The following is a 24,470-nucleotide window of genomic DNA, read 5'->3' as shown; positions in this document are numbered from 1 at the left end:
AAGTCATGAAAAGCATGGCAGATCCAGTTTAACTAATTTGCGTACTACACTAGAAGAGTGGACCATATTTTATGATGTTGGCTTACCTTTTGATGTGTTATACCTAGACTTCAAAAAAAGCCTTCGATTCGGTACCTCATGCTAGATTAATTTATAAACTACAGAGTTAAGGAATTGTAGGCAAACTGTGTTACTGGGTTGAAGATTTCCTTAGAAATAGGAAACAGCGAGTATGTGTTAATAATGCAAAATCTAAATGGCTTAATGTAAGTAGTGGTGTTCCACAAGGATCGATCCTAGGGCCGGTCCTGTTTTTACTTTCTATTAACAATTTGCCTGGTGTAATATCAACCAAATGTAAACTATTTGCAGATGATACCAAGGTTTATCATCCAATTCTGTCCCTAGTGGACTCAACAAAATTGCAGAAAGATATTGATAATTTAATGTTATGGTCAAAAGAATGGTTATTAGGTTTTAAGGAAGTGTAAAGTACTACATTTTGGTCATCAAAACCCATGTCATGACTACTTTATGAATGTTAATGTGTTAAATTCTGTAAGCAAAGAGAAGCATCTGGGCGTGTTAATTAGATACATTGCTAAGGCAGCTGCAAATTAATAGTGTACTAGGCATGATTAAGAGAGCATTTACATTTCTTGACAGTCATTTTCTGTTTTGTATAAAAGTTATGTACAACCACATCTAGAATATTGTGTCCAAGCATGGTCACCCTACCTGGAAAAAGATAAATTGCTACTAGAGAAGGTGCAAAGATGTGCAACCAAATTAGTACCTGGTTTGCAAAATTCTGAGTTATCAGGAGAGATTAAGTGAACTGGGTTTAACAACTCTTGAGAACAAAAGAGATACGGGCAACCTAATAGAAACGTATAAGATCTTGCATGGTTTTGAGGCAGTCGACCCCTTTACTTTATTTACTAGAAGAAGGTATAATGGCCTTAGAGGTCATGAACTTACTGTTGAGGTCAAAAGATCACATCTCAATGTTAGAAATTTTTGTTTTACTAAGAGTTGTATGTCTATGGAACAGCCATCCTGAACACATAGTACTCTCACCTGATGTTAATGCTTTTAAGCACAACTATGATCGGTACTATACCACCTTTATTTGACTGTCATTTTAACTTTGAGACTCGATGTGTGCTTCTAATTAAAAGCATCTCTAAAATGTGGTTCTTATGTCTTACGTTATATGTTTTGATATGTACATTGTACCGATGTGTGTTTTTATTATACATGTGTATACATGTTTCACACTAATAAATTAATTATATATTTAAGTTAGCGATTTTATATGACGAAATGAATGGAAAATGGAAACAAATTTTGATGGAAATCCATATACAAACGGAGGTTTTGCAGCCCTGCTTTTAAAATAGGTCAAGATTAGCCATCTTTGAAGTTGTCCAAGGTCTGTGTCCCAAGATTGTTCCTTGTGAATTTGAAGACACTAGCAGTAATAGGACTGGACATATGCTGAGCACAGACAGATGAACAGACAGACAGACGGACAGACGCAAGGCCTTCACAATAGCCGAACGCCATATTTTTTGGCCTCGGGTAAAAATCCGATTTGAATTGCAGTTCACATCACCTCCGTATGTTGCTTGGAGTCACTTTTGAAAAAAAGTCAGATGTTATGCGGTTTTTCTGTCAAACTGCCAAATAAAAAGAAAGAAAACCAAGATCTGCATATGTTGAAAATCCGATTTTGAGTGGTATTGTGAATAAGGCTTTTGTCTTAGTAAGGTAAGTGGCTGAGCAAAATGGTTTCATTTCACAGGAGAAATAAATATAATACCAGTCAAAGCTATTACAATTCCAATTTTGTTAAGCAATAGTTCCAGCAACACCTTGAAAAAAAGGATAAAAAAAAAGAAAGACAATTTACAATTGTCAAAACGATACCAAAAGTAAGACTGGGGATTGTGGATGTATTGAGGAAATAAAAATAGAATACTCACCTCTTCTACAGAGACCGGCAGCACGACACGACTGAAGCAGAGAGCGTGTCAAACAGGAAGGATGGTCGGAAACAGAGACAGAAACAAAAGTTAAATTCATACTCAAACTTGCATATTATTCAGCATTTATTAACATAAGTACAAGGGTCGGCTGAAAAGTTCTGCCCCATCGCGGTTATTTCAATAACGAGATGATATCAAAGTGAAACTGGTACAGGAATTAATCCTTTACTTATTGACTATTCCGACACCAAGTGTGTTTGCCTGCAGTATCAGGCGTGTGCAGAATCACCTTCGACATGACACATACATACATTAGTCTGTAAAAAATGGGGACGTACACGATGTGTGTTTGAAACAATGCTGTGTTAGTGAATTTCTCACAGAGAAGGATTGTACATCCACGGACACTCATCGATGAATAAGTGTTTATGTCCACATGCCTGTGTGGATGTCAGTACGGTCAGGAGGCGTGTAAGGAGTACAAAGGGCAAAAATCCAGCCACGACGAGTTTGTGTGACCAGGCCTGTAGCGGGTTCCCCATATCAGTCAAAGATGCACATCATCAAGTGCGGGTGGACAAGCTCCCAACCACATGTGGACTGCCAGCAAAAACTGAACACATGCTTCAAGTAGGTTTGTCCAGTAAAAGACACAATTCTTTAGCATGACATGGCAGCACAGTGACTTAGTGGTTAGCACTATTGCCTCACAGCATGATGGTTGTAAGTTTGATTCCCACCTATGACCTTTCTATGTAGAGTATGCATGTTCTTCCTGTGTTTGTATGGGTCCCCTCCGGGTGCTCCAGCTTCCTCCCACATCCAAAGATATGCAGGTTAGGTGAATTGGAAACATAAAAAAAAAAAACTGTCCAGGTCTCCCTTGTCAAAGAGATCTCAATGCGACTAAATTGATAAAATAAAAGGCTAAAATAAATTAAAATGACAATGCTGTCAAACGTGTGGACACAATGGGAAAGTGTGTCCATACTTTTGACTAGTAGTGTATATACACACACACACACACACTGCAGTGGTGCAAATTTTATGAGATCTTACTACACCCAAAGTATAGTACAGATCTCGTGCCCTCTGACTTTTTCCCTATTAACCAAGCTGAAAGAACACCATTACACTAATAATGTAGAGGTGCAATCAGCTGTGTGTCACTGGTGCTGAGAGATCCCAGACTTCTTCATTGACGGGATGCAAAAACCTGTCTAGCATTGGCGTACGTGTGTAAAGGGAAGGGGACTATGTGAAAAAGTAAGAACATTTTGAACTTCAAACAGAAATGTGATTCATGGGAGTATCTTCCCGTTATTGAAATATTCGTCTATGGGGCAGAATTTTGTAGCCAACGCTTGTATTATGAACACTGATGCAACTGCAAATATCCATCAAACTAAAAAACATTACACCATTAAATACAACCCCTGGCAATAATTATGGAATCACCGGCCTCGGAGGATGTTCATTCAGTTGTTTAATTTTGTAGAAAAAAAGCAGATCACAGACATGACACAAAACTAAAGTCATTTCAAATGGCAACTTTCTGGCTTTAAGAAACACTATAAGAAATCAGGAAAAAAAATTGTGGCAGTCAGTAACGGTTACTTTTTTTAGACCAAGCAGAGGGAGAAAAATATGGACTCACTCAATTCTGAGGAATAAATTATGGAATCACCCTGTAAATTTTCATCCCCAAAACTAACACCTGCATCAAATCAGATCTGCTCGTTAGTCTGCATCTAAAAAGGAGTGATCACACCTTGGAGAGCTGTTGTACCAAGTGGACTGACATGAATCATGGCTCCAACACGAGAGATGTCAATTGAAACAAAGGAGAGGATTGTCAAACTCTTAAAAGAGGGTAAATTATCACGCAGTGTTGCAAAAGATGTCGGTTGTTCACAGTCAGCTGTGTCTAAACTCTGGACCAAATACAAACAACATGGGAAGGTTGTTAAAGGCAAACATACTGGTAGACCAAGGAAGACATCAAAGCGTCAAGACAGAAAACTTAAATCAATATGTCTCAAAAATCTAAAATGCACAACAAAACAAATGAGGAACGAAGGAAACTGGAGTCAACGTCTGTGACTGAACTGTAAGAAACCGCCTAAAGGAAATGGGATTTACATACAGAAAAGCTAAACGAAAGCCATCATTAACACCTAAACAGAAAAAAACAAGGTTACAATGGGCTAAGGAAAAGCAATCCTGGACTGTGGATGACTGGATGAAAGTCATATTCAGCGATGAATCTCGAATATGCATTGGGCAAGGTGATGATGCTGGAACTTTTGTTTGGTGCCGTTCCAATGAGATTTCTAAAGATGACTGCCTGAAGAGAACATATAAATTTCCACAGTCATTGATGATATGGGGCTGCATGTCAGGTAAAGGCACTGGGGAGATGGCTGTCATTACATCATCAATAAATGCACAAGTTTACGTTGATATTTTGGACACTTTTCTTATCCCATCAACTGAAAGGATGTTTGGGGATGATGAAATCATTTTTTCAAGATGATAATGCATCTTGCCATAGAGCAAAAACTGTGAAAACATTCCTTGCAAAAAGACACATAGGGTCAATGTCATGGCCTGCAAATAGTCCAGATCTTAATCCAATTGAAAATCTTTGGTGGAAGTTGAAGAAAATGGTCCATGACAAGGCTCCAACCTGCAAAGCTGGTCTGGCAACAGCAATCAGAGAAAGTTGGAGCCAGATTGATGAAGAGTATTGTTTGTCACTCATTAAGTCCATGCCTCAGAGACTGCAAGCTGTTATAAATATAAAAAAGCCAGAGGTGGTGCAACAAAATACTAGTGATGTGTTGGAGCGTTCTTTTGTTTTTCATGATTCCATAATTTTTTCCTCAGAATTGAGTGATTCCATATTTTTTTCCCTCGGCTTGGTCTAAAAAAGTAACTGTTACTGACTGCCACAATTTTTTTTTCCTGATTTCTTACAGTGTTTCTTAAAGCCAGAAAGTTGCCATTTGAAATGACTTTAGTTTTGTGTCATGTCTGTGATCTGCTTTTTTTCTACAAAATGTAAACAACTGAATGAACATCCTCCGAGGACGGTGATTGCATAATTTTTGCCAGGGGTTGTAGATAAATTTTAAAAAATACATAGACCCTGATCCAGGGACTGGATCAGGGACTATGACGACATTCTTGCACTGTGCACAATTTCTCCAGTCACAGCCACATAAGCCCATAACTTCTTCAGGGTTGTCTGGGTGTCTTGGTGGCTTTCCTCACTCTTCTCCTTCTTGCACAGTCACTCAGTTTTTGAGAACTGTTGACTCTAGTCCATGCAGATTTACCATAGAGTGCCATACTGTTTGTATTTCTTTGTAATCGATGTAAATAAAGTCCAAGACATATTCAGTGGGAGCTTCGCCACCAGAGAGCCTCGTCCACAACCACCACAAAAGACTCCAAGCTGTCAGTGATGTTAAAGGGGCAATACACAGTATTAAAAACAGGGGTATGCAAACTTTTGATCAGGGTCATTTGGGTAGTTTGTGTTGTCATTATGATTTAAAAAGAATAAACATTTGTTTGACAATAAATGGCTTCACCCAACCACTAACCATGAGTGAAAAAAAAAGTTTTTGTGTTGTCATTCATATTCTCTGAAAAATGGCCATAAAAAAACTAAATTTCTGCCAGGGTATGTAAACTTTCGAGCACAACTGTATGTCTACCCATAAAAACATTTTGGGACAAATCTGAAGGGGTCATAAATCACCACCTGCCTGACTCTTAGAAAAATTGGCTCTTAACATGACTTAATGCATTAGAATAGGTTTCTTAACAGTAGGTGCGTGATATTCGTGGAGCATGTTTTTGGCTGTCAAAAAAAAATCTTCCACGAATGTGACGCACCACCCTCATTTCGCCTCATGTCGTGGCATTCCCAACTGAGCATGCTGATACGTCTTGATTAGTGGTGATCCTTAATAGAGCGTGACAGCGTTTGTAGTGGTTCCTGTGATGGTTCTTGGAGGCCATACTGTCACGCCTTGTTACGAATTGACACAAAAACTGTCAAGTTTTGACACGAATTGTAAAGCGGGATCACATTTCACTATGTGCCACTAGGAATCACTTCTCTCACGTGCACACAATTAAACTCTGCTGCACCACAATCAGTTTCACTGCTGCAGTTTGCCGAAGGACAGTGACACCAAATCCCAGCCTGACTGGAAAATCACTAAGGGCCCTTGGACTGCATTTATATTGCGCTTTTCCATCTGCATCAGATGCTCAAAGCGCTTTACAAAAAATGATGCACTTATCACATGAGCTTCGACAAAAGCTGTAAAGCCCCTTTCGCACCGGGCCTGCTTCGAGTTGCTTTATGTGGCGTCATGATGACGCAGGAATGTCTGCATCAGGTGCGTGCAGCAGGGGGCAGATAGGAGGTGAGAACGCAGCCTGCAGGTCCTCTGCACACAGAAATCAGAGTGCACAGTTTGGCTACAGCCAGACTTTCTATTCTAGTTTATAATTGTTCTTGTGCAGAGCTGCAGGGCCGCTCTCCGAGTTCTGTTATAGTTTATCTTTCTTCCTTTGACTGCGAGCTGTGTGCGTGCGAACGAACCATCCGCGAGTAAATGTGGAGATGTCTGGAGTTATACTTGATGTGGACATGTCCTGTCTCTGGCAATCAGTCTGTGAGCTGGATTTATGTCCTTTTTTTGTCCTTTATTTGGTTAGCATGATGACAGAGTTTGAGGGGAGAACAAGGAACTGCAGCAGCCAGAAAGTTTTTTTTTTCTTCTTTTAATTATTCACGTGCGTGCACGCGAACGAATCGTCCATGAGTTTTACTGTATGTGGACATGTCCTGTCTCTGGCAATGAGTCTGTGAGCAAGACTTTTATGGAGTTTATTTAAACACATTTGTGAGAGAAGAGCAAGGAGCTGCAGCTGCTGGCTTTTGAGCATGTAGTTTTACTGCATTGTGTACACGGTATAAAAACAATGCTGCCTGATTTATACTTCAGGAACAATGGAACACAGCAGGAATCATAAATTAGCGTCAGGTAACGTTGTATTGTGAGTGTGTGGCTTACAGTCATGTTGAGTACCATTGCGTTGCCCTGACTTGCGTTGAAACCACTTAATTTCTGCGTGGAGCACAGGACGGAAAAAATTTAAACATGTTTAATTTTTGGCATTCGATTCGTTTCGTCCTTTGTGTCCCTCGCGCTGTTCTGGCGTTGAGCTACATCGTCTTGGCACTGGGTTGCTTCCACGTGGCATCGTCATGACGCCACGTGGACACTTCACCACTGTCAATTTTGCCTCCATGGCATTTTGCCCTCCTGCCATTTTGTACAGTATTATTAAACTGATAAGACAGTCTGTGTTTAGTATGCTTTATTGTAATTTAAAAGATATACTATACGAGGTATCTTATAAAACTAACCGGCAGTTTTATAAAAAAAAAAAAAATTGTAAAATTCAGGCGGCTTTTGATGGCTTTCAACAAGTGAGTAACTGAGAAATTGTTTAACAGCTTGGGCATGTTCCAACTTGTCCGTTAAGGTTTCCAACGGAGCTGTTTTTCCTGTCGCGACCCCCCGCGGTCGGGTCCGGCCCGACATGCGACTCTGCCCGCACGTTTTTTCATTACAAAATGTCCGTTAACAATGGAATGTCCGAATAAACTCTTCATGCCGACTTCTTCTGAAAGTTCTCTGTTCTCTGACGACTTACTGGGTCAACAGAGCCTGAAATGTGGAAGTTTTCAACTTGAAACGGTGAGACGCTGCCGCCTCTAAGTGCAGATCGCCGTCAGGCGCCGTGGGCCGTCCTTACGGCGACACTACCAGACCAAAATCTCTCATCAGCCGTTAAAATTTTTACCGAAAACCAGCTGAATTTATCAAATGGTGTCCACTCAGTTGTGCCTTACAGTTTTGAAAAAATTTTGATCAAACAAAGCAGCAGTCTCTGAGCCATTCCTAAACAATGAAAAAAAAAAAAAAAAATCGACGAGAGGGTGGGCAACTCCTCTCTCAAAGACTGCCCCCAGGCGAATGACGTAACCGACAGGCGTGAAAAAACTCTCGCATGCCCACGAGGGTTCAAGCATGTCTGATGTAATCACACGTGATTCAAATCCATATGGTTTTTGAAAAAATAATAAGGTCGGATACTTTTCTAATAGACCTCGTAGATAGTTTTGTGGGACCTTACTCATACAAAAAATGCAAGAAAATAAAATGCAGAATGAGCAAGTCATTCTAACTAGCAAAAGCCAGTGTACAAAAACAGGCTGTGTACAAACAGTAATGAAAATGTGCCACCCCAATGTTTGTTTATAAGTGTGTATACTCAAAAACCAAGAAATATCTATTCTTAAATTTGTTCTGCAATCTACAATAATGTGACGTCATGTGGCTTTGTAACCTCAAACAGCTGTTATGTGTTCAAGAAACAATCCGAAATGTTTATTTTTAAATTTGTTCCGATTTAAAATAATGTGATGTAATATGCAACATCCCAGTAGAACATGAATGGCCTACACAGCAGTTTATATTATGGGGCAAACAAAATGGCATGGAGCTGACCGGGGGGGAGAGATGGCAAAGTGTCTACTGCCGTGACATACGTCACTCACATCTAAAACGGGATATTTCAGTCATAAATTTCTTGACAATAAATGAGTTTTGACATAGACATGCATAAAACTTTGGGGATACTTTAATGAAACAAACAAAAAGTTAAATATAAATTATGCAGCTATTAATAATAATACTAATGTTGCAAAGTATATCCCATTTTCTTACACTGGCACTAGGCTAACTCTGTAGCTGAAAAGCTACTTAGCAGTAACTAGCTTTGAAAGGAAATGTGGAGGAAAAACATGACCAGGTTGAATGTGAGAAGAGCACCTGTGTGGACAATAGTTTAAAGTTAGTTGTGTTAATTAAGAAGGCGAAATTATGATTAACATTACATTTGTCAGCCAGTTAGCGCTGTAACGTAGCCTATTTAGCTCCAATAAAGTAACGGTAAAGTACTTCCATAACATCACGCCAAGTTTGAAGGCTACAAAACCACATCATCTGGTTTTTGCGGAATTACTTCGTCAAAAAGTAACGCTAGTACTTTATAGCTAATTTAGCCTAGCTAGCGTTAAATCCGACGAACCTTAATCTGTCACTGACGGCACCAAAGCTTAACATTAATGGCACTTTAGAAATCTAGCAGCGTGCTAACTGGTTAGCTACTGATGTAAGTTATTATATTCGCCGTTGTGTGAAGAATGATTTGTTTTATACAGAGGTCGTCTTCATTAAGAAGCTAATTGTCTTCTCTCCTGGTAGAAGTCGATTGCTAACATTAGCTAGATGTAGTAACGCCTAAACAAGAGCCGGTGTGTCCCGTTATCCAGGTCCTGATCCACCGGGTTTACACAGCTGGACCAGCCACAGAACCTCAGACACATACGTTTATTACACAGTTGTATGTTACCAAACAAACAAAACCACTCATCTAAATGTGACCAAAGCCACATAGTTTAAAAAAAAAAAAAAAAAATCCAATCCACACTCACTATTCCTTGATGAGCACCATCTTCGTCACCCGGGCTGCGCATGCGCACTGGCGATTGAGCCCAGACACAATCAACAAATTAGCACCGCCCTCCGGAACACATCTGATTGGCTGAAAAGTCCACACACCACGCATCCTCTCTCATGCCCCGCCCACTGACAGGAGGCTCTGAATCCAAATCAGTACAGATCAGTGATCCGAATGTGTTTATCGATTGTGATCGGAGGAAGCCATGAATTTCTAAATCTGAACACTGACCTCCAGTTTCATTCATAACGACCGAAAAGTTAAGACCGCAGCGCACTCTGGTGGTCACATTCTTCTTCTTATTATTATTATTATTATTAATAATAATAATAATAATAATAATAATAATAATAATAATAATAATAATAATTTATGTGTACAGCACTTTTGGAAAACTAAATGTCAAAGTGCTTACACCACCGGTTAAAAATATTTACACAACAATCAATGATATAAAGACAGAAACATAAAATGTTTATATGAAACAAAATTGAAACCTTTATTAGAAAACACACAAAAATTGTGCTGTAATCAGCAGATATTTGTCAGCAGTCTGTTGTGTGTGATGTCGGTGGTGGAGATCTACTGGGGGCGACTGAGTCCACCATCTTCCTGAAAATCAGTAAATAAACCCACAACAAAGAGAAAGGACGTTCCAGATGCCCATCCACATGAGCCGCCTCCGACTTGGACCCGAGTGTTGCCATGCGGCGGACGACCCCTCAGCACTGAACCCAAAGGTAGTCTCCAAAGACACGTCCCCTGGTGGTCTCCTGTGATTTCATCTTTGACATGATGAGGCTCCACATGGTTTTCCACATCAACATATATGTTGCTGCCCTCCAATGGAAGGCAGCAACAGAATTACTCCCATGGAGTGTGGAAACAAGTCTTCAGATATATGAGGTATCTGAGTGACTTTTGACCAGGGATGTGTTGCTGCACTATGGACTGGGGGTTGAATAAGGGTGTGGAAATCTGTAGCTTAGGTACCTTTGTTGACAAGGTAATGTTTCTTGACCTTGACTTCACAGACAGTGCTGTGATGTTTGCATAATTAAGACTTACTTTGATAGCAGCAACACTTCAGAACCTGAGTGAGGAGTCTGAGTATTTCAGTTTGAGATTTTCTCTCACTCACTCATCTTCAACCACTTACTCCAATTAAGGGTCACGGGAGTCTATCCCAGCAGTCAAAGGGCGTGAAGTGGGGTTCACCCTGGACAGGACGCCAGTCTGTCACAGGGCCACATACAGACAAGCAAACACATTCACACCTACGGACAATTTAACGTTTCCAGTCCATCTAACCTGCGTGTCTTTGGATGTGGGAGGAAACCAGAGCACCCGGAGGAAACCCACACAGACACAGGGAGAACATGCAAACTCCACACAGAAAGGCCACAGGTGGGAATCAAACCCATGACCTTCTTGCTGTGAGGGAACAGTGCTAACCACTAAGTCACCGTGCTTAGAAATAGAAATACGCCGCATATTTCTATGCCTCAGTCTGGAGGACCACAGTGGCTGGAGAAGGCTGAGGGGATGCCCACATTTCTCTTGGCTGCAGCAGGCAGATATTTCAGGAGGTGAGGATGGATTTGTTGTCTGCCTGCATGGTAGTCATTCAGAACCCAGTATGTTTCTGTCATGTGGTGATGCCACAGTGTGCAGTACCACACATTCTATCCAGGCTTGACCCTCCTGATTCTTTTTTTTTTTATGTGGTTACTTTGAGGAGCTGATGAATGAAAAAAATGTGGAGAGAGATAATGGATTAGGTGGAGAGAGTGAATCAGGAAGTGAATGAAGAGCGGAAGGAAGTTTGTCAAAATGGCACACCAGTGGAGGCTTGGGAATGTTTAGGAGAGATGGCAGTGGAGTTTTTCCTCAGACTGTTTAATAAAATGTAATGTTAGATGAAGCCTGAGGAGTGGAGAAGTAGGTATATGCTAATGATATTTTTCTGCTCGGGACTCTGACGAGGGCGGTCACATCTCCTCCTCTCTCCTTTCCTCCTCTTTTGTGTTTCTGTCCCCCCCACCACCACCACTACCCCGGCCTCTGCACCGCCACACCTTTGCCCCTTCGGGAGGCAGCGCGGCTCTGCTGCTGCAGCTTTCCATTTGCAGCCCCCCCACACTCACATTGCCTCAATTCAACTGACTGACTGTCTTAAAGTTTAGCATAGATAAACAATCAAATGTATGTGTTTAATTGTTTTAATTCTGATGTGTGAATTAAAATTATTACGTTCAACTAGTAATAATTGTGGATTAATTGCTGTATTTTTTGTCTAAGGTGATTGGGTGTGATGATAATTTAGTTGCACTTGTTGTAATGACAATAAAACCAAATCTATCTATCTATCTATCTATCTATCTATCTATCTATCTATCTATCTATCTATCTATCTATCTATCTATCTATCTATCTATCTATCTATCTATCTATCTATCTATCTATCTATCTATCTATCTATCTATCTATCTATCTATCTATCTATCTATCTATCTATCTATCTATCTATCTATCTATCTATCTATCTATCTATCTATAATGGGGGTGGGCAGCTTGTTCCAGAAAGGGCCAAGAGGGGGCAGGTTTTCTGTGCAGCCTCTGACTCCAGCAGGTGATTTCACTGATTAACTGATTTCATCTGCTCAAAGTGATATTAATCAGAGCAAGAAGTTATGGGAAAAATAGTGGAAACTAGTCTGACAAGAGAGGAGAAGATCTGTAAGCAAAAATATGGTTTTGTATTGAGAAAGGACACTACAGATGCAGTGTGCACTTTGAGAGTGTTAATAGAAAACTCTGGTCCATCCTTCAGATAACCTCTCAGCACCACTGCATTCTGATGCCACCCTCATCTTGATGCTGCCACAGTCTCTGGAATGCCCCCAGATGATGTCTTGGCCTTGCTACAGTTTCCAGCCTGCCCTGTGGATGATGTCTTGGTGCAGCTGCAGCTTCCAGGCCACATTCGAGATGAAGTCTCAGCTCTGTGCGGCCAACCTCCTGATGTCTCTGTCTCACTGTGGCCACCCACCCAGCCACCCCTGCAATGTCTCTGAGCCACTGCATCCAAACACTTGCCTCCCTAATGTGTCTGACTCATTGTAGCTGTCCTCCTGGGGTCTCTGTTACAATGTGATCACCCTCCTGAAGTCTCTGCCCCACCATCTGGATGTTTTTGTTACAGTCGGGTCACCTGGTGCAATCCTGAGGTTGCTGGCCCACTTACAATGTTCAGCCATCCTTCTGCTGCTTGTGTTCTACATTCTTGTTTGGATGTTTCTCTGTCAAGTGGATTGGACTGACATCATCTCATGTTTGAACTAGTCATAAACTTTTTCATTTTCATCTTATCAGTGTGGTCATATACTGCATGTTGGTGTTTAATTTTTGTTGTTTGCTGGACATCAGTGTCTTTTTCCAATGGCTGAAAATGACAATGGTGAGTATGCAGCTTCATGCAGCTGCCTCCAGAAAAATTGCTGTACTCAGCGTCTTTTTTTTCCAGAGTTCTACTTTTTTTGCACAGCCACTCCAAGCACTTAGTTGAAAAAGAGACTGTGACATCACTCCAGCGCCTTTTTCAGGTAATCATTCACAGACCAAAACCTTCCATTGATTCTGTTTACAGTTATCTGATTTGTCACATAAACTCTTTCAAAATAGAGACAAGGAACTGGACAGATGATGAATTCCTGCTGAGGGTGAGTGCTTTGTATTCCAGTACATTGCAAGCTAGTGGTTAGGCTTGTATCTCACTGGGTCGTGACAGGTTGTGGACAGCATCTGCGCAACTTTCGGGGCGGTTTGCATTCTCCTCATGTGAGTCTTAGCACATCACTGTCTTGTTGGTTGAATTTTGAACAAAGCAAAAATTTTGCAGCAACAATTTTTTTCTCTAAATAGTCACAGAGTCCTTGTGGGTGTCTTGAATCCTTCTTGATGTAATATCTGTGAGTCAAAAAGTGTACAACATGTGAGAAAACCTGTGAGGGCTTGATGACACACTTTTCCTTTTATAATGATTGGAGAGGAACAGTGCTTCTGGAAGCAGTCGGGAAGAGCAAGTTCACCGGTGAAGGGCGTGTACGATCTGAATTTATTGTGTTTTTCTTTTTCTTTTTTGGAGGACCACAGTGGAAATGGCCATTCCAGTGCACTGAGGAGTGCTACCAGAGGATCCCGGAGCCTGTGATCATATCAAGGAGCCCTTCAAGTGAATCACAGAGCCTGGTCAGCGGAGGATCGTATAAGTGGAGGATCATATACTGGGCATTCCATGGAGGAGAGGGCAGTGGATCCAGCGGGAACAATAATATTGACGATACGCAGCTTTTGGACATTCTGCACGTTGGTGAGTGTGCTGTCCACACTTTTCTTCCTGTTTTTTAAAAATTATTATTTATTTTATTATTATTTACAGCCTGTGCCTTGTGGCTGCAGTCTGGGGTATTTCCACAACCTCTTTTCACATTATAACAGCATAAAAGCAGTCCACAGTCATCCTGACCGCTTTCTTTGTAATCATGTCATTTCAGCCATGTGAACTGTGCTTGACAACCATCGCTGGTTCTCAAGACCAGGCACCTAAGTGGCTCTACTCTGCTCGTTTCTACTCTCCTATTTTACTCTTCCTTTTTAGATATTTAGATATACCTTTGTATACTGGCATAGTTCCACCTTAGAATTGGAATATATACCTTACTGAATTTTCATGTGCGATGTATGCAAACTACTTGCACTTTTTGGCCCTATTTTTGCCACCATTACGTGCAACATTCAGCCTACATTTGGGTGACATGCGCTAACGTGTCTTTTGTACCAATTCGGTGAGATTCCAATTGAAATATTGTTGATAATTCACACTTTTTGTCACAAGTTTGTCTCTCCAGCCACTCTCAAACAGTCGCGGCTCAGTGAGATACTAGCTTTTTGTTGTTGTCATAGACTCAAATCCCACAAGGAACATTGTTCTTTATTAAGAAAGCTACTGGGACATTGTGTTTCTGGGTGCTGTCTTAGCACTTTTCTGCCTAAAAAAAAAAACACCAACAAAAACAAACGCGACCCTTAAAGGCCTAGCTTGAAAGGCACTCAGACAGTGCATGTCTTGGCTAACTGACAGAGGATAGCGGTCAGCATTCAGATTTTTCTTCTCTATCTGACTCTTGCAACATCATCAGCCAAGAATAATAAAGAAATACACTTGGATTACTGTAAAAAATTTAATTAACTTATATGTGACTAACTCATTTTCACAAAATTTCTTCAAAATCTGTCCATCACATTTTGAGATATGTTGCCATCAGGCAAGACACAGAGCTCAGTTTCAAGTGCATCCAAAAAGTATTCACTGCGCTTCACTTTTTCCAGTTTTGTTATGTTACAGCCTTATTCCAAAATGGAATAACACCCCATAATGACATGATTTTTTTTTTTTACTTTATTTTTTGCAAATTTATTAAAAATAAAAAACTAATAAACCACATGTACACAAGTATTCACAGCCTTTGCAAAATATTTTGTTGATGCGCCTTTGGCAGCAATTACCACCTCAATTCCTCTTAGCAGCACCTCTCAAGCTCCATTAGGTCGGATGGGGCTCAGATTAGGCTGTAGAAACATCTTAAGGATGAACAGTGGAAACAGGATGCAAGTTCAATTTTGTGATTCATGGCAAATGGACTGCATTTGGACTGCATTTATATCGCACTTTTCAATCTGCATCAGACGCTCAAAGCGCTTTACAATTATGCCTCACATTCACCCCGATGTCAGGGTGCTGTCATACAAGGCGCTCACTACACACCGGGAGCAATAGGGGATTAAAGGCCTTGCCCAAGGGCCCTTAGTGATTATCCAGTCAGACGGGGATTTGAACCCATGATCTTCTGAACTCAAGCCCAACACCTTAACCACTAGACCATCACTTCCCCAAAGGCTTGAATACTTAAGTACATGTGATTTCTTAGTTGTTTTTTTTTTAATACATTTGCAAAAGTCTCAAAAACACCTTTTTCATATTGTCATTATGGGGTGTTGTGTGTAGAATTTTGAGGAACTAAAAGAATTTCATCCATTTTGATATAAGGCTGTAACATAACAAAATGTGGAAAAAGTGAAGTGCTGTGAATACTTTCTGGATGAACTGTAGGTAGCTCAGTGGGATAGCAGTTGGGATACAAGCATTTAGACCTGGGTTTCCCGGTCACACTACCTGTCTGTGTCCTTGGCTTGCTTCCCATCTATGAGGCTGTAAATGGAAAAATGGCCTTGGATGGGGAAGTGACCTGTGATGTACTGGTGTCCCATGCAGGGCAATTCATGGACTCTCATCTGCTTAATGCTACAGTATCTGAAGATAAACATGGGCACCAATGGGCCTTGGGGTCTATATATGACTTCTTCTAGGGTCTTGCAGAGTCAACAATGGACAGTGACTTTGTCTCAACTTTGCAAGAGTACATAAAGTACTGACTGTTGAAACCAGGTCAACAGTCCTGGACAGAGATAAACATGCATAACCTCCATACTGTGATGTCTGTTCTAAGGGTGGTCTCCCATTGCTGATGATTGGCTCTGTTTGCATCTAAATTCTAAAATTGTGAAAACTGGGCATTCCCACACGTTCCCATAGCTAAATTGCATCTGTTTACATCTGAATACTGTCTTCTCTTGAAGAGCGAAACATGCATTTCATGGATTTCATGTTGTAGAGGAGAATCAGGAGGAAGCTCTACACTGTGCCAGGATGTCCACCTGCTACTATCGTAAAATATCACTCCTGCTCTGCACAAATTACATCCGACTATTCCTTATTTCAACTCAGGATGCATCCAGGCGTCACTTTTTTTTTTAACGTGATCAAAAATTTTCAGATTGCACAAAGTTCTACAATGCTTCTTTTACCACCGCTTACACCTGATGTTTGGCCTTGACTGGGTGTGACTGTTTTCAAGAAAAACATAGACAGTCGGGCATCACAAATGGGTAATAGCAGACCTCCCCAAAACATCCTTAAAGAATCTGTGCAGAGCTTTTTACTGCAAAACTAGTCAAAGTAATCAAAGCAAGCCAAGAAAAGGACTTTTATTCATCAACTTACTGACCACTGAGATGTTTTTGAGGACTATGGCACCGCTGCAGTAGTGTGCAGTACAAAGTTACTGAAAAAACAAATATCCAGAGGCACCATGCTGACAATCACAAAAGGCCACCCCCCCCCTCCCCCCCCCCCCCAAAAAAACCCTGACAATATTTTCAATGTGCCTTTGTTGGTTTAACTCTTTTTAGAAAGTGTGTAAAAATGAATGGAAAAAAGACTGTTTACAAATAAATGATAATAAACACAGATAATGACAATAATTATTACCCAACTTACCGATGATTAGGGCGACCTGACATAAAATGTTGTAACATTAAAATCTAAGCTTCTCACTTCAAATTATTTCTGTAACTGACTTACACAAATACAGCGAGTGTGTAGAGTTTTAACAGTGGCAGGTATTTCAGTCCGTTTCCTCTCAGTGTAGACAGAGGCATTAAAAGACGCGCTCTCCAGTCTGTCATCAAAACAGAATTAAAGCCAGACACTTGATGTTTAGTCCTTCCAGTTCTCCTCAGAAGAAGGCACAGCCATCACATTCAGAAAATCATGTTCACTTGCTTCAAACAACCAAACCCTCAACATTTAGAGGACGGGAAAAAATGTCCGGGGGAGAGAAACCTGTAGCCATTTGCAGAGGGGATCCTGATAGGGGGACTACCTGCTTTAGAGTTTGCGTGATGGTTTGATAATGGAGGTGTTTTTGCCTCCGGTGTTTGGGGACCATTGGGTCTGTCCCCAGTGCTCTGGTTCTTGAGTCCCTCAGTGTTTTTGCTGATAGAGTCATGTCTCGGTGATAGATTCAGTAACCCCAAAACATCTTTCTGGACTGTAGTCATTTTTTTATTCCCACCTCGGAATAAACTGCCAGGGTCAGGCACGTCATGTCTGTGGGCCCAAAATGTTTTTAAGTTGTGAATGGTTTGGACTTTATTCTGTGGAGCAGCGTCTTTTGATTGGTCTGGTTCTTGAGTATTTGCGAGGCTTGGTGAGGCTGAAAGTGATCCGGCAGAAGAATAGGAATGGGCAGGAAAGGGAACACTGCCAGCAGGAGAGGGGATGACAGGGGTGGGGGAGGTGGAGAGGTCGCTGGAAGAGCAGGGTGGTAAGACGTGAACGGTACAAGGTGACGCGGCGTGTTTGAGTTTGAGCTGAGGTTGTGTGTGCACATGTGGGGACGTCAGGGAACTCCGCTGTTTTACAGGAAGACGGGGAGAAGAATGAACTGGGGTGGTTTGTCCAGGGGAGAGTTTCTGTAGTGATGAAGAGCGGGATGGAGGCTTGGGTGGAGTTAGGGGAGGTGTTGACACAGAGGTGGAGAGATGGCGTGAGAGCGGTGAGGAACAACCCTTCAGACTCGCTCGGCTACTGGGTCTGCTGAACGCACTGGTCTCAGAGGGCTGGAACCCTTGTGCTCCTCCAGTAGGACTTAGACTCGGGGTGAAAGGGGTTTTGGGAGAAGGCTTTCCACTACGCGTCTTTTCACTCTCCTCAGCTCCTTGTGGTGACTTCCCTCTGGCACTTGCTTTTTGCAAACTCTCCACAGCTTCCATGTGGCTCTGGGTTTCCTCCAGGATCTTCTGCGCCAGTTCCTGAGGATTGAGTGGCATTGCAGGCCCTGTCCTCTCCTGGGACTTCACTGTGCTGTCTGTCTCAGTACTCGACTGGTCAGAGTCAGAACTGCTCACCTTCCCTTTTCTCGTCCTCTGAGAAGACGAACTGCAAAAGAAAGAAACCGACTGCATTAAGAACGTTAGGAAGCTTTATAATAAACCCCAAAGGGCAACAGATCTTTTTTGTTCCTCCGTAATTTAAAAAGGACTAATCACCCTGCATGTTGGCGAAGTGGCGGGTAGGGTTATTGTTTTCACTGGTGTGTGTGTGTGTGTGTGTGTGTGTGTGTGTGTGTGTGTGTGTGTGTGTGTGTCGGTGGACAAGATAATTGAAAACCTGTCACATTTCTCCATTTCTCTGTGTAATGTGAAGCTGCGTCAGAAAGGGCAGTCGGCGTAAAACTTGTGCCAATTAGACGCGCAGGTCCTCCTTGGATTTGCTGTGGTGACCCCGAGTGCAAACAAAGGAGCAGCCGAAGGGACTTACTTATAAACCTAGTTGGTCTGAACTATGATAACTAAGTAACAGCAATGCAAATTCATCATGTTGACCCAACAAACTGACATTTAGGTCACTCTGCAAAATTGTTTCTGGGTAAGTTAACGCATTTTACTTTGGTAGAAATACTTTCCATAATTTTATTATGTTCACTGACCAAGTTATTTTTTTGAGTGTGCACACTGTCCAGCATGGAAAGACAATGTGCAGAAGCAGCCATGTGCAACACGTCACCATAGTAAATAACCGAAGAAATGTTGTTTACACCAGTTTCTGTTTCACATTATATTTTGAGGTATTTTGGTTAATGGTCAAAGTCAAGGAATACATGGTTCAAACACACTTTTTGTATATCTCAACAAGCAAGAAGCCAAGATAGATGATCAAAAGCAAAAACCGATCAGCAAAATATTTATAACTGACTGTTCTGAATGACTTCCTAACAAAGTTACACAGGAGTCATGTGATGAAGTTATACACCGTCTACAACACCATCACAGACATATGCATATTTATATTGTGGTGTGTTGAGTGCACAGGGTGTGCACCACTCCTCTGATAGCCTTTCATTCATTCAGTAATCCTGCATTAAGAAACAGAACTCAACTTACATGTCTTGGTTTGAGCTCGTTGGAACAGTTAGAGGCAGTGGTGGCGCTTTAACTGGTGATGTTGGCGTGCTGACACTTCCCTTGGTGGAAATTGTAATGGGATATCCATGACTCCCAGCAGCTCCTCTCCCAACACCTCCTCTGCCATGTCTGTGTCCCGCAGGTAATGGCAGAGTGTCGCATTCTCGCCCCAGTCGTCCTAATGGCTCACTGCTTATGATAGAAAACCCTTGATACTCCTCTTCTTCCCCTTGTCCAGATAATCCTGCTCCATGATTACCCAGCTGGCAGGCTGACAGGCTGTCTGAATGGTGGTGTGAGATGAAGAGGCCCGCAGACTTCTCTAGGTCCTGCTGATACGAACGCTGGCTGATGACATCACTTCCTGCAGGCTCCGGACGGGACAGAAAACTGAGGGAAGAGGCGAGGGAACTGAGGCTGTACACGGAGATGGCATCGCAGGAGAGGTTGTTGGAAGAAACTGGAGGCAAGCAGGAGGGCTGGGTTGGGTAACAACCAAAGGAAAGGGTTAAGGAGTGTGGCTGGGAGGCTGACTGAGAGGACGACAGCGACTCCAAGGAGGAGGAACTGTCCATGCTCAGCCGCTTGGGGAGCTCTGTTGAGTCTAAAAAGAAGAGAAGGAATTAATTAACAATCTCAAATGTCAGAGACTGGATTTAGTTTTGGCATCAAACACTCACCAAAGAGTGCTAGAAGAGCTTGAAGGGCAAAATGCATAGTTCGCCTGCTGGCCTGCTTTCCGGTCTTCAGCACCACCTCCTCCTGACCCACTTCACATAGATCGAACCCTGACACAGAACCAGAGAATTTAACACATCCCACCACACCGCGCCTTAGACGCTTACAGGCGCACTGTGACTTTGACATTCATGACTGCCTGAATCCAGTCAGGGCTGTGTGGCAGTCGGTTCTGTTCCAACGTCAAATGTGATGCAGTCCGATGACGACTCACCAAGCGATGCCAGAAACTCGTGGCAACCCGGAAGCCTCCAGAGCTGCACGCTTATCGACACTTGAATAGGAGCCAATGAGAAGTCTTGCTCTTTGTCACCTGACTGTAGCTGCACCAGCACCTGGTGAAGCTACGAAGACGACAGAAGCATTAATGACTGGAGGGAAAAGGAGAGCGAGAGACCATCATACACAGCTACAATACACAAAAGTACATAGTTACTTTCAGCTAATAACAATATTCAGCCAAATATGAGGTGAGCTTGGTGTTTATTTTTACTCTGTATGTGTAATTTTTATCATGTTGTTTTTAGAAAACCCAAAATAAAAGTCATCAACCAAACTCTTGCTTTTTTCATATATGTTCTGTTCCACAGGAGGCAAAAAGGGGCGATAATGTGATTTGAACTGGAAATAAATTCTTATTTTGTTTTACTATCATTTATATCATGTTTTAACATTAAGGCTCTTTCGGAGAATGAGTGTAGTTTCTGATTTATGTGAGTTAATAGATTATAATAATAATAATGACTTAGATTTACAGAGTGCCTTATTGTTACCCAGATATCCAAAGCACTTACACGTTGCATTATTATTCATTCACTCACACATTCACACATCGTGGTGGTGGTGGTGGTGGTGAGCTACTAGTGTAGCCACGGCTGCCCCGGGCCAGACTGGCAGAAACCTGGCTGCGACTCTGCCCCTACGACCACCACCTCATTCATACACGTTCATAAATATGCATGTTTTGATTGTGGGAGGAGCCCGGAGGAAACCCACACACACACGGGGAGAACATGCAAACTCCACACAGAGAGGGCGGGAAGCGATCCAACAACTTTCTTGCTGTGAGGCACCAGTGCTAACCACTAATCCACTGTGCTGCCAGATTGTGAAACAAATGTGTTCTTTGTTTTCAAAAAGATGTACCAATCAGTGTTTTTGTAATCCCCAATCCTGATCAGAGTTATTTAATATTGAGTATCTGCAGATACTGAGTCCCAATCTGATCTCTGAATTTTCTTCGATATTGTTGTTGGATTTTCTGAGTTTTTCTGTTCATATGGTGTGTTGGTGCGTCCATCAAGCTGGTGAATAAGACATTGATATAATCAATCAAAAACTCCTGACATGCTTTCCTTTACCTCCATCTAGCAATGTCACCATGAAACACTTACCATCACCACCATGCTTTCAACTGCCTTTGTGAGGTGGGTACAAGAGAAGAGGAAACAGATCGTTTTAGCAGTTTGTTTGCAGAAATTTTGGGTTTGTATCACGGCACACTCAGTCATGCAATGTGGGCTTTGTAATGCTGAGAGGTTTGCAACAGTGACTCAGGGGATATGAAAAATAATGATGTCATGTCTCAGACCATCAGGTACAAGACAGCAGGAGGCAGCATTACAGAACATCAAGTGTTCAAATCCAATGTACTCAAAGGGCCCTATTTTGGCTTCGTCACAATGCCAAGTGCATTTTCCTGACCCTGAAATTCACTTTGCATATCTATTGGGTATTTTCGTGCTGGTGCTAAACGCTGTAAAAAGGTGGAAAGAGAAGAGCGACCATGAAGGTTTCTCTTATGTAAAGCAGCACAAAATTAGATTACAATATTTTAGGTGGAAATCAGGCATCAGGATCATGGTTACTCCGCTAAAAAGTCACATTCCTGATGAATTTGCAAGTTGAAAAATAAAAACATACTGGAAATCTGTAGCATTTACTGAACGTTGATAAAACATGAACAATTTGAACAACTCTGATCAGTAGAGGCACTTGTATAGAAATTACGAAGGTCCATTCTTATTCTAACCTGCTTCACTGAGCCCATTGTTAAACCTGTCTGAGGTCTTATTGAGGTGACTGTTGTGTGGGCCGCCAGAAGAGGAGGTACTGCTGGCCCACCACCAGAGGGCGCCCTGCCTGAAGTGCGGGCTTCAGGCACGAGAGGGCGCTGCCGCCTCACAGGAACAGCTGAGGTGACAGCTGTCACTCATCAACTATGACAGCTGTCACCGATCATCTGCACTTCACCCCAGATAAAAGCAGGATGACACCTCCACCATGTCGCCGAGATATCGTTCTTCTAAGGAGGTAATATTCTCAGCCATAAACTAAACTGTATCTTAGTCTGACCTCTTTTTGCAGCCGCTTTCCTGTGGAGCCTTGTCCGCTGATTGGTGGTTTGTGAGAGTGCCGACGTCTTCGCCTCTCACTCTTTCCAGATAAGTGCTGAAACAGGAGCTGCACGAGTGTGTGATTTGAGGTGGAATTCCCACCGTTGTTGTTACTGGGTGTACACACACCCACACTTGACTGTCTTTGCTCTTCGCCAGCGGTACCAGATCCGACACGCGGAGATGGTGGCCACCTGGGGGATTCGGGACCTGGCGGCTCCAGTATCCTTCGGGTTCGGTGGCGGAGGAAATCGTGTGGTTCCGGTTCTTCTTTAGACGGACGTCTCCTATCATCGAGCCTGCCCACACGACACCTTTATCCATTGACTTTGTATCATTCTATAATCTGCTGTGTATGGTTGTGTCATTCACAACAGTAAAGTGTTCAAATTTGAGTCCTTCTATTGTCCGTTCATTTGCGCCCCCTGTTGTGGGTCCGTGTCACTACACTTTCACAACAGTGACCTCGTGGATCAAGTTTGACCTTAACACACAAAGTGTTTATCAAGATATTAGGTGCCATACACACACGTAGGCCACAGTTATAACTGAAATGAGCCCAGTGTTGAACTGGTCAGAGGCCTTACTGAGGTGACCTTGTGATGTCTTTGTCAAGATATCACATACATGATACTACAAAGGGCTATGCCCTGGTGGCCACAATTAGACTTGAAACACACCCCACACCAGACTTGTACAAGATCTTAGTGAGGTGACCATGTGTGTCAAGTTTCACCTTGAAATGAAAATTCTCTCTCAAGATATTGTGTACACAATTTTCAGAGACTCTGAAAATTCCAGTGGTCACAATTAAATTCAAAACATCTCGTGCAGCAGATCGGCAAAATGATCGAGTACACAAAGTTTTCAGATACTCTGCCCTCTGGTGGCCACAATTAGAACTGAAACATGCTGTATGCCAAACTTGTACAAGAACTTACTGAGTTGACCTTGCCTACTATTTCTCCATGACACAAAATGTCTTTGTTAAGAGATCATGAACACATTGGTCATATGGACACATGGACACATAGACAGGCAAACAGACAAGCAGTTCCTAAACCTGCTCCACATTTGGGTAATGCAAGTAAAAACAGGATCGCATGCTTACGGGCTGAAGATCCCCGTACAAGTAATTCCTTAATCTTGCCTTTTCTCTCTTAATATTTCATTTAGATGATGTTGGTGAAACCTGATCATGCTCAAAGTCAAACTCGTCTGAGATATATTCATTTTGGATGTCCACACCAAATTTGATGAAAATCTAATACATTTTGTTGTGCTCAGTGAAGTGGGCGGTCCTTAGAGGGTCTGGCTCGACCAGACAGGTTTGAGAAAATCATTGTGGCTGCCTCAAAAGGTGATTATTCACCACTTTCAAACTGATATTTCATCTCAACATCATGCTGTTGCACTGCTGAACCTTCAGCGATCCCACACTCGGCACTGACTGAACACTTGTGCCATTAAATTAGGGCCCTGAGGTGATGGGCAAGGTGATGATGATGATGTGCACGGTGATGATGATTATGATGTGCACGGTGATGATGATTATGATGTGCACAGTGATGATGATTATGATGATGTGCACGGTGATGATGATTATGATGATGTGCACAGTGATGATGATTATGATGATGTGCACGGTGATGATGATTATGATGTGCACGGTGGTGATGATGATGATGATGTGCACGGTGATGATGATTATGATGTGCACGGTGATGATGATGATGATGTGCATGGTGATGATGATGATGTGCACGGTGATGATGATGATGTGCACAGTGATGATGATTATGATGTGCACAGTGATGATGATTATGATGTGTGCGGTGATGATGATGATGTGAGCGGTGAT

General features: G+C 42.1%; 2 protein-coding genes across 2 annotated transcripts in view; both read right to left on the bottom strand.

Annotated features, from left to right (window-relative positions):
* The window catches only part of LOC117530026 (phosphatidylinositol transfer protein beta isoform-like), a 34,155-nt gene extending 24,515 nt beyond the window's left edge, over positions 1–9,640 (bottom strand). Inside the window, exons 1-2 of the mRNA XM_034192964.1 lie at positions 9,583–9,640; positions 1,989–2,019 (exon numbers count right to left, since the gene is read on the bottom strand). Of these exons, the coding sequence (XP_034048855.1) occupies positions 1,989–2,019; positions 9,583–9,602 (51 nt within the window). The 5' untranslated portion in view covers positions 9,603–9,640. The remainder of the gene's footprint in view (positions 1–1,988; positions 2,020–9,582) is intronic.
* Positions 9,641–16,877: 7,237 nt separating this feature from the next.
* The window catches only part of ttc28 (tetratricopeptide repeat domain 28), a 284,301-nt gene continuing 276,708 nt past the window's right edge, over positions 16,878–24,470 (bottom strand). Inside the window, exons 31-34 of the mRNA XM_034192530.1 lie at positions 20,428–20,557; positions 20,156–20,263; positions 19,455–20,079; positions 16,878–18,450 (exon numbers count right to left, since the gene is read on the bottom strand). Of these exons, the coding sequence (XP_034048421.1) occupies positions 17,310–18,450; positions 19,455–20,079; positions 20,156–20,263; positions 20,428–20,557 (2,004 nt within the window). The 3' untranslated portion in view covers positions 16,878–17,309. The remainder of the gene's footprint in view (positions 18,451–19,454; positions 20,080–20,155; positions 20,264–20,427; positions 20,558–24,470) is intronic.

The sequence above is a fragment of the Thalassophryne amazonica genome, chromosome 17 (assembly GCF_902500255.1).
Source record: "Thalassophryne amazonica chromosome 17, fThaAma1.1, whole genome shotgun sequence".
Lineage (NCBI taxonomy): Eukaryota > Metazoa > Chordata > Actinopteri > Batrachoidiformes > Batrachoididae > Thalassophryne > Thalassophryne amazonica.
The sequence above is the reverse complement of the archived record's forward strand: the minus strand, read 5'-3'. Positions and strand labels throughout refer to the sequence as shown.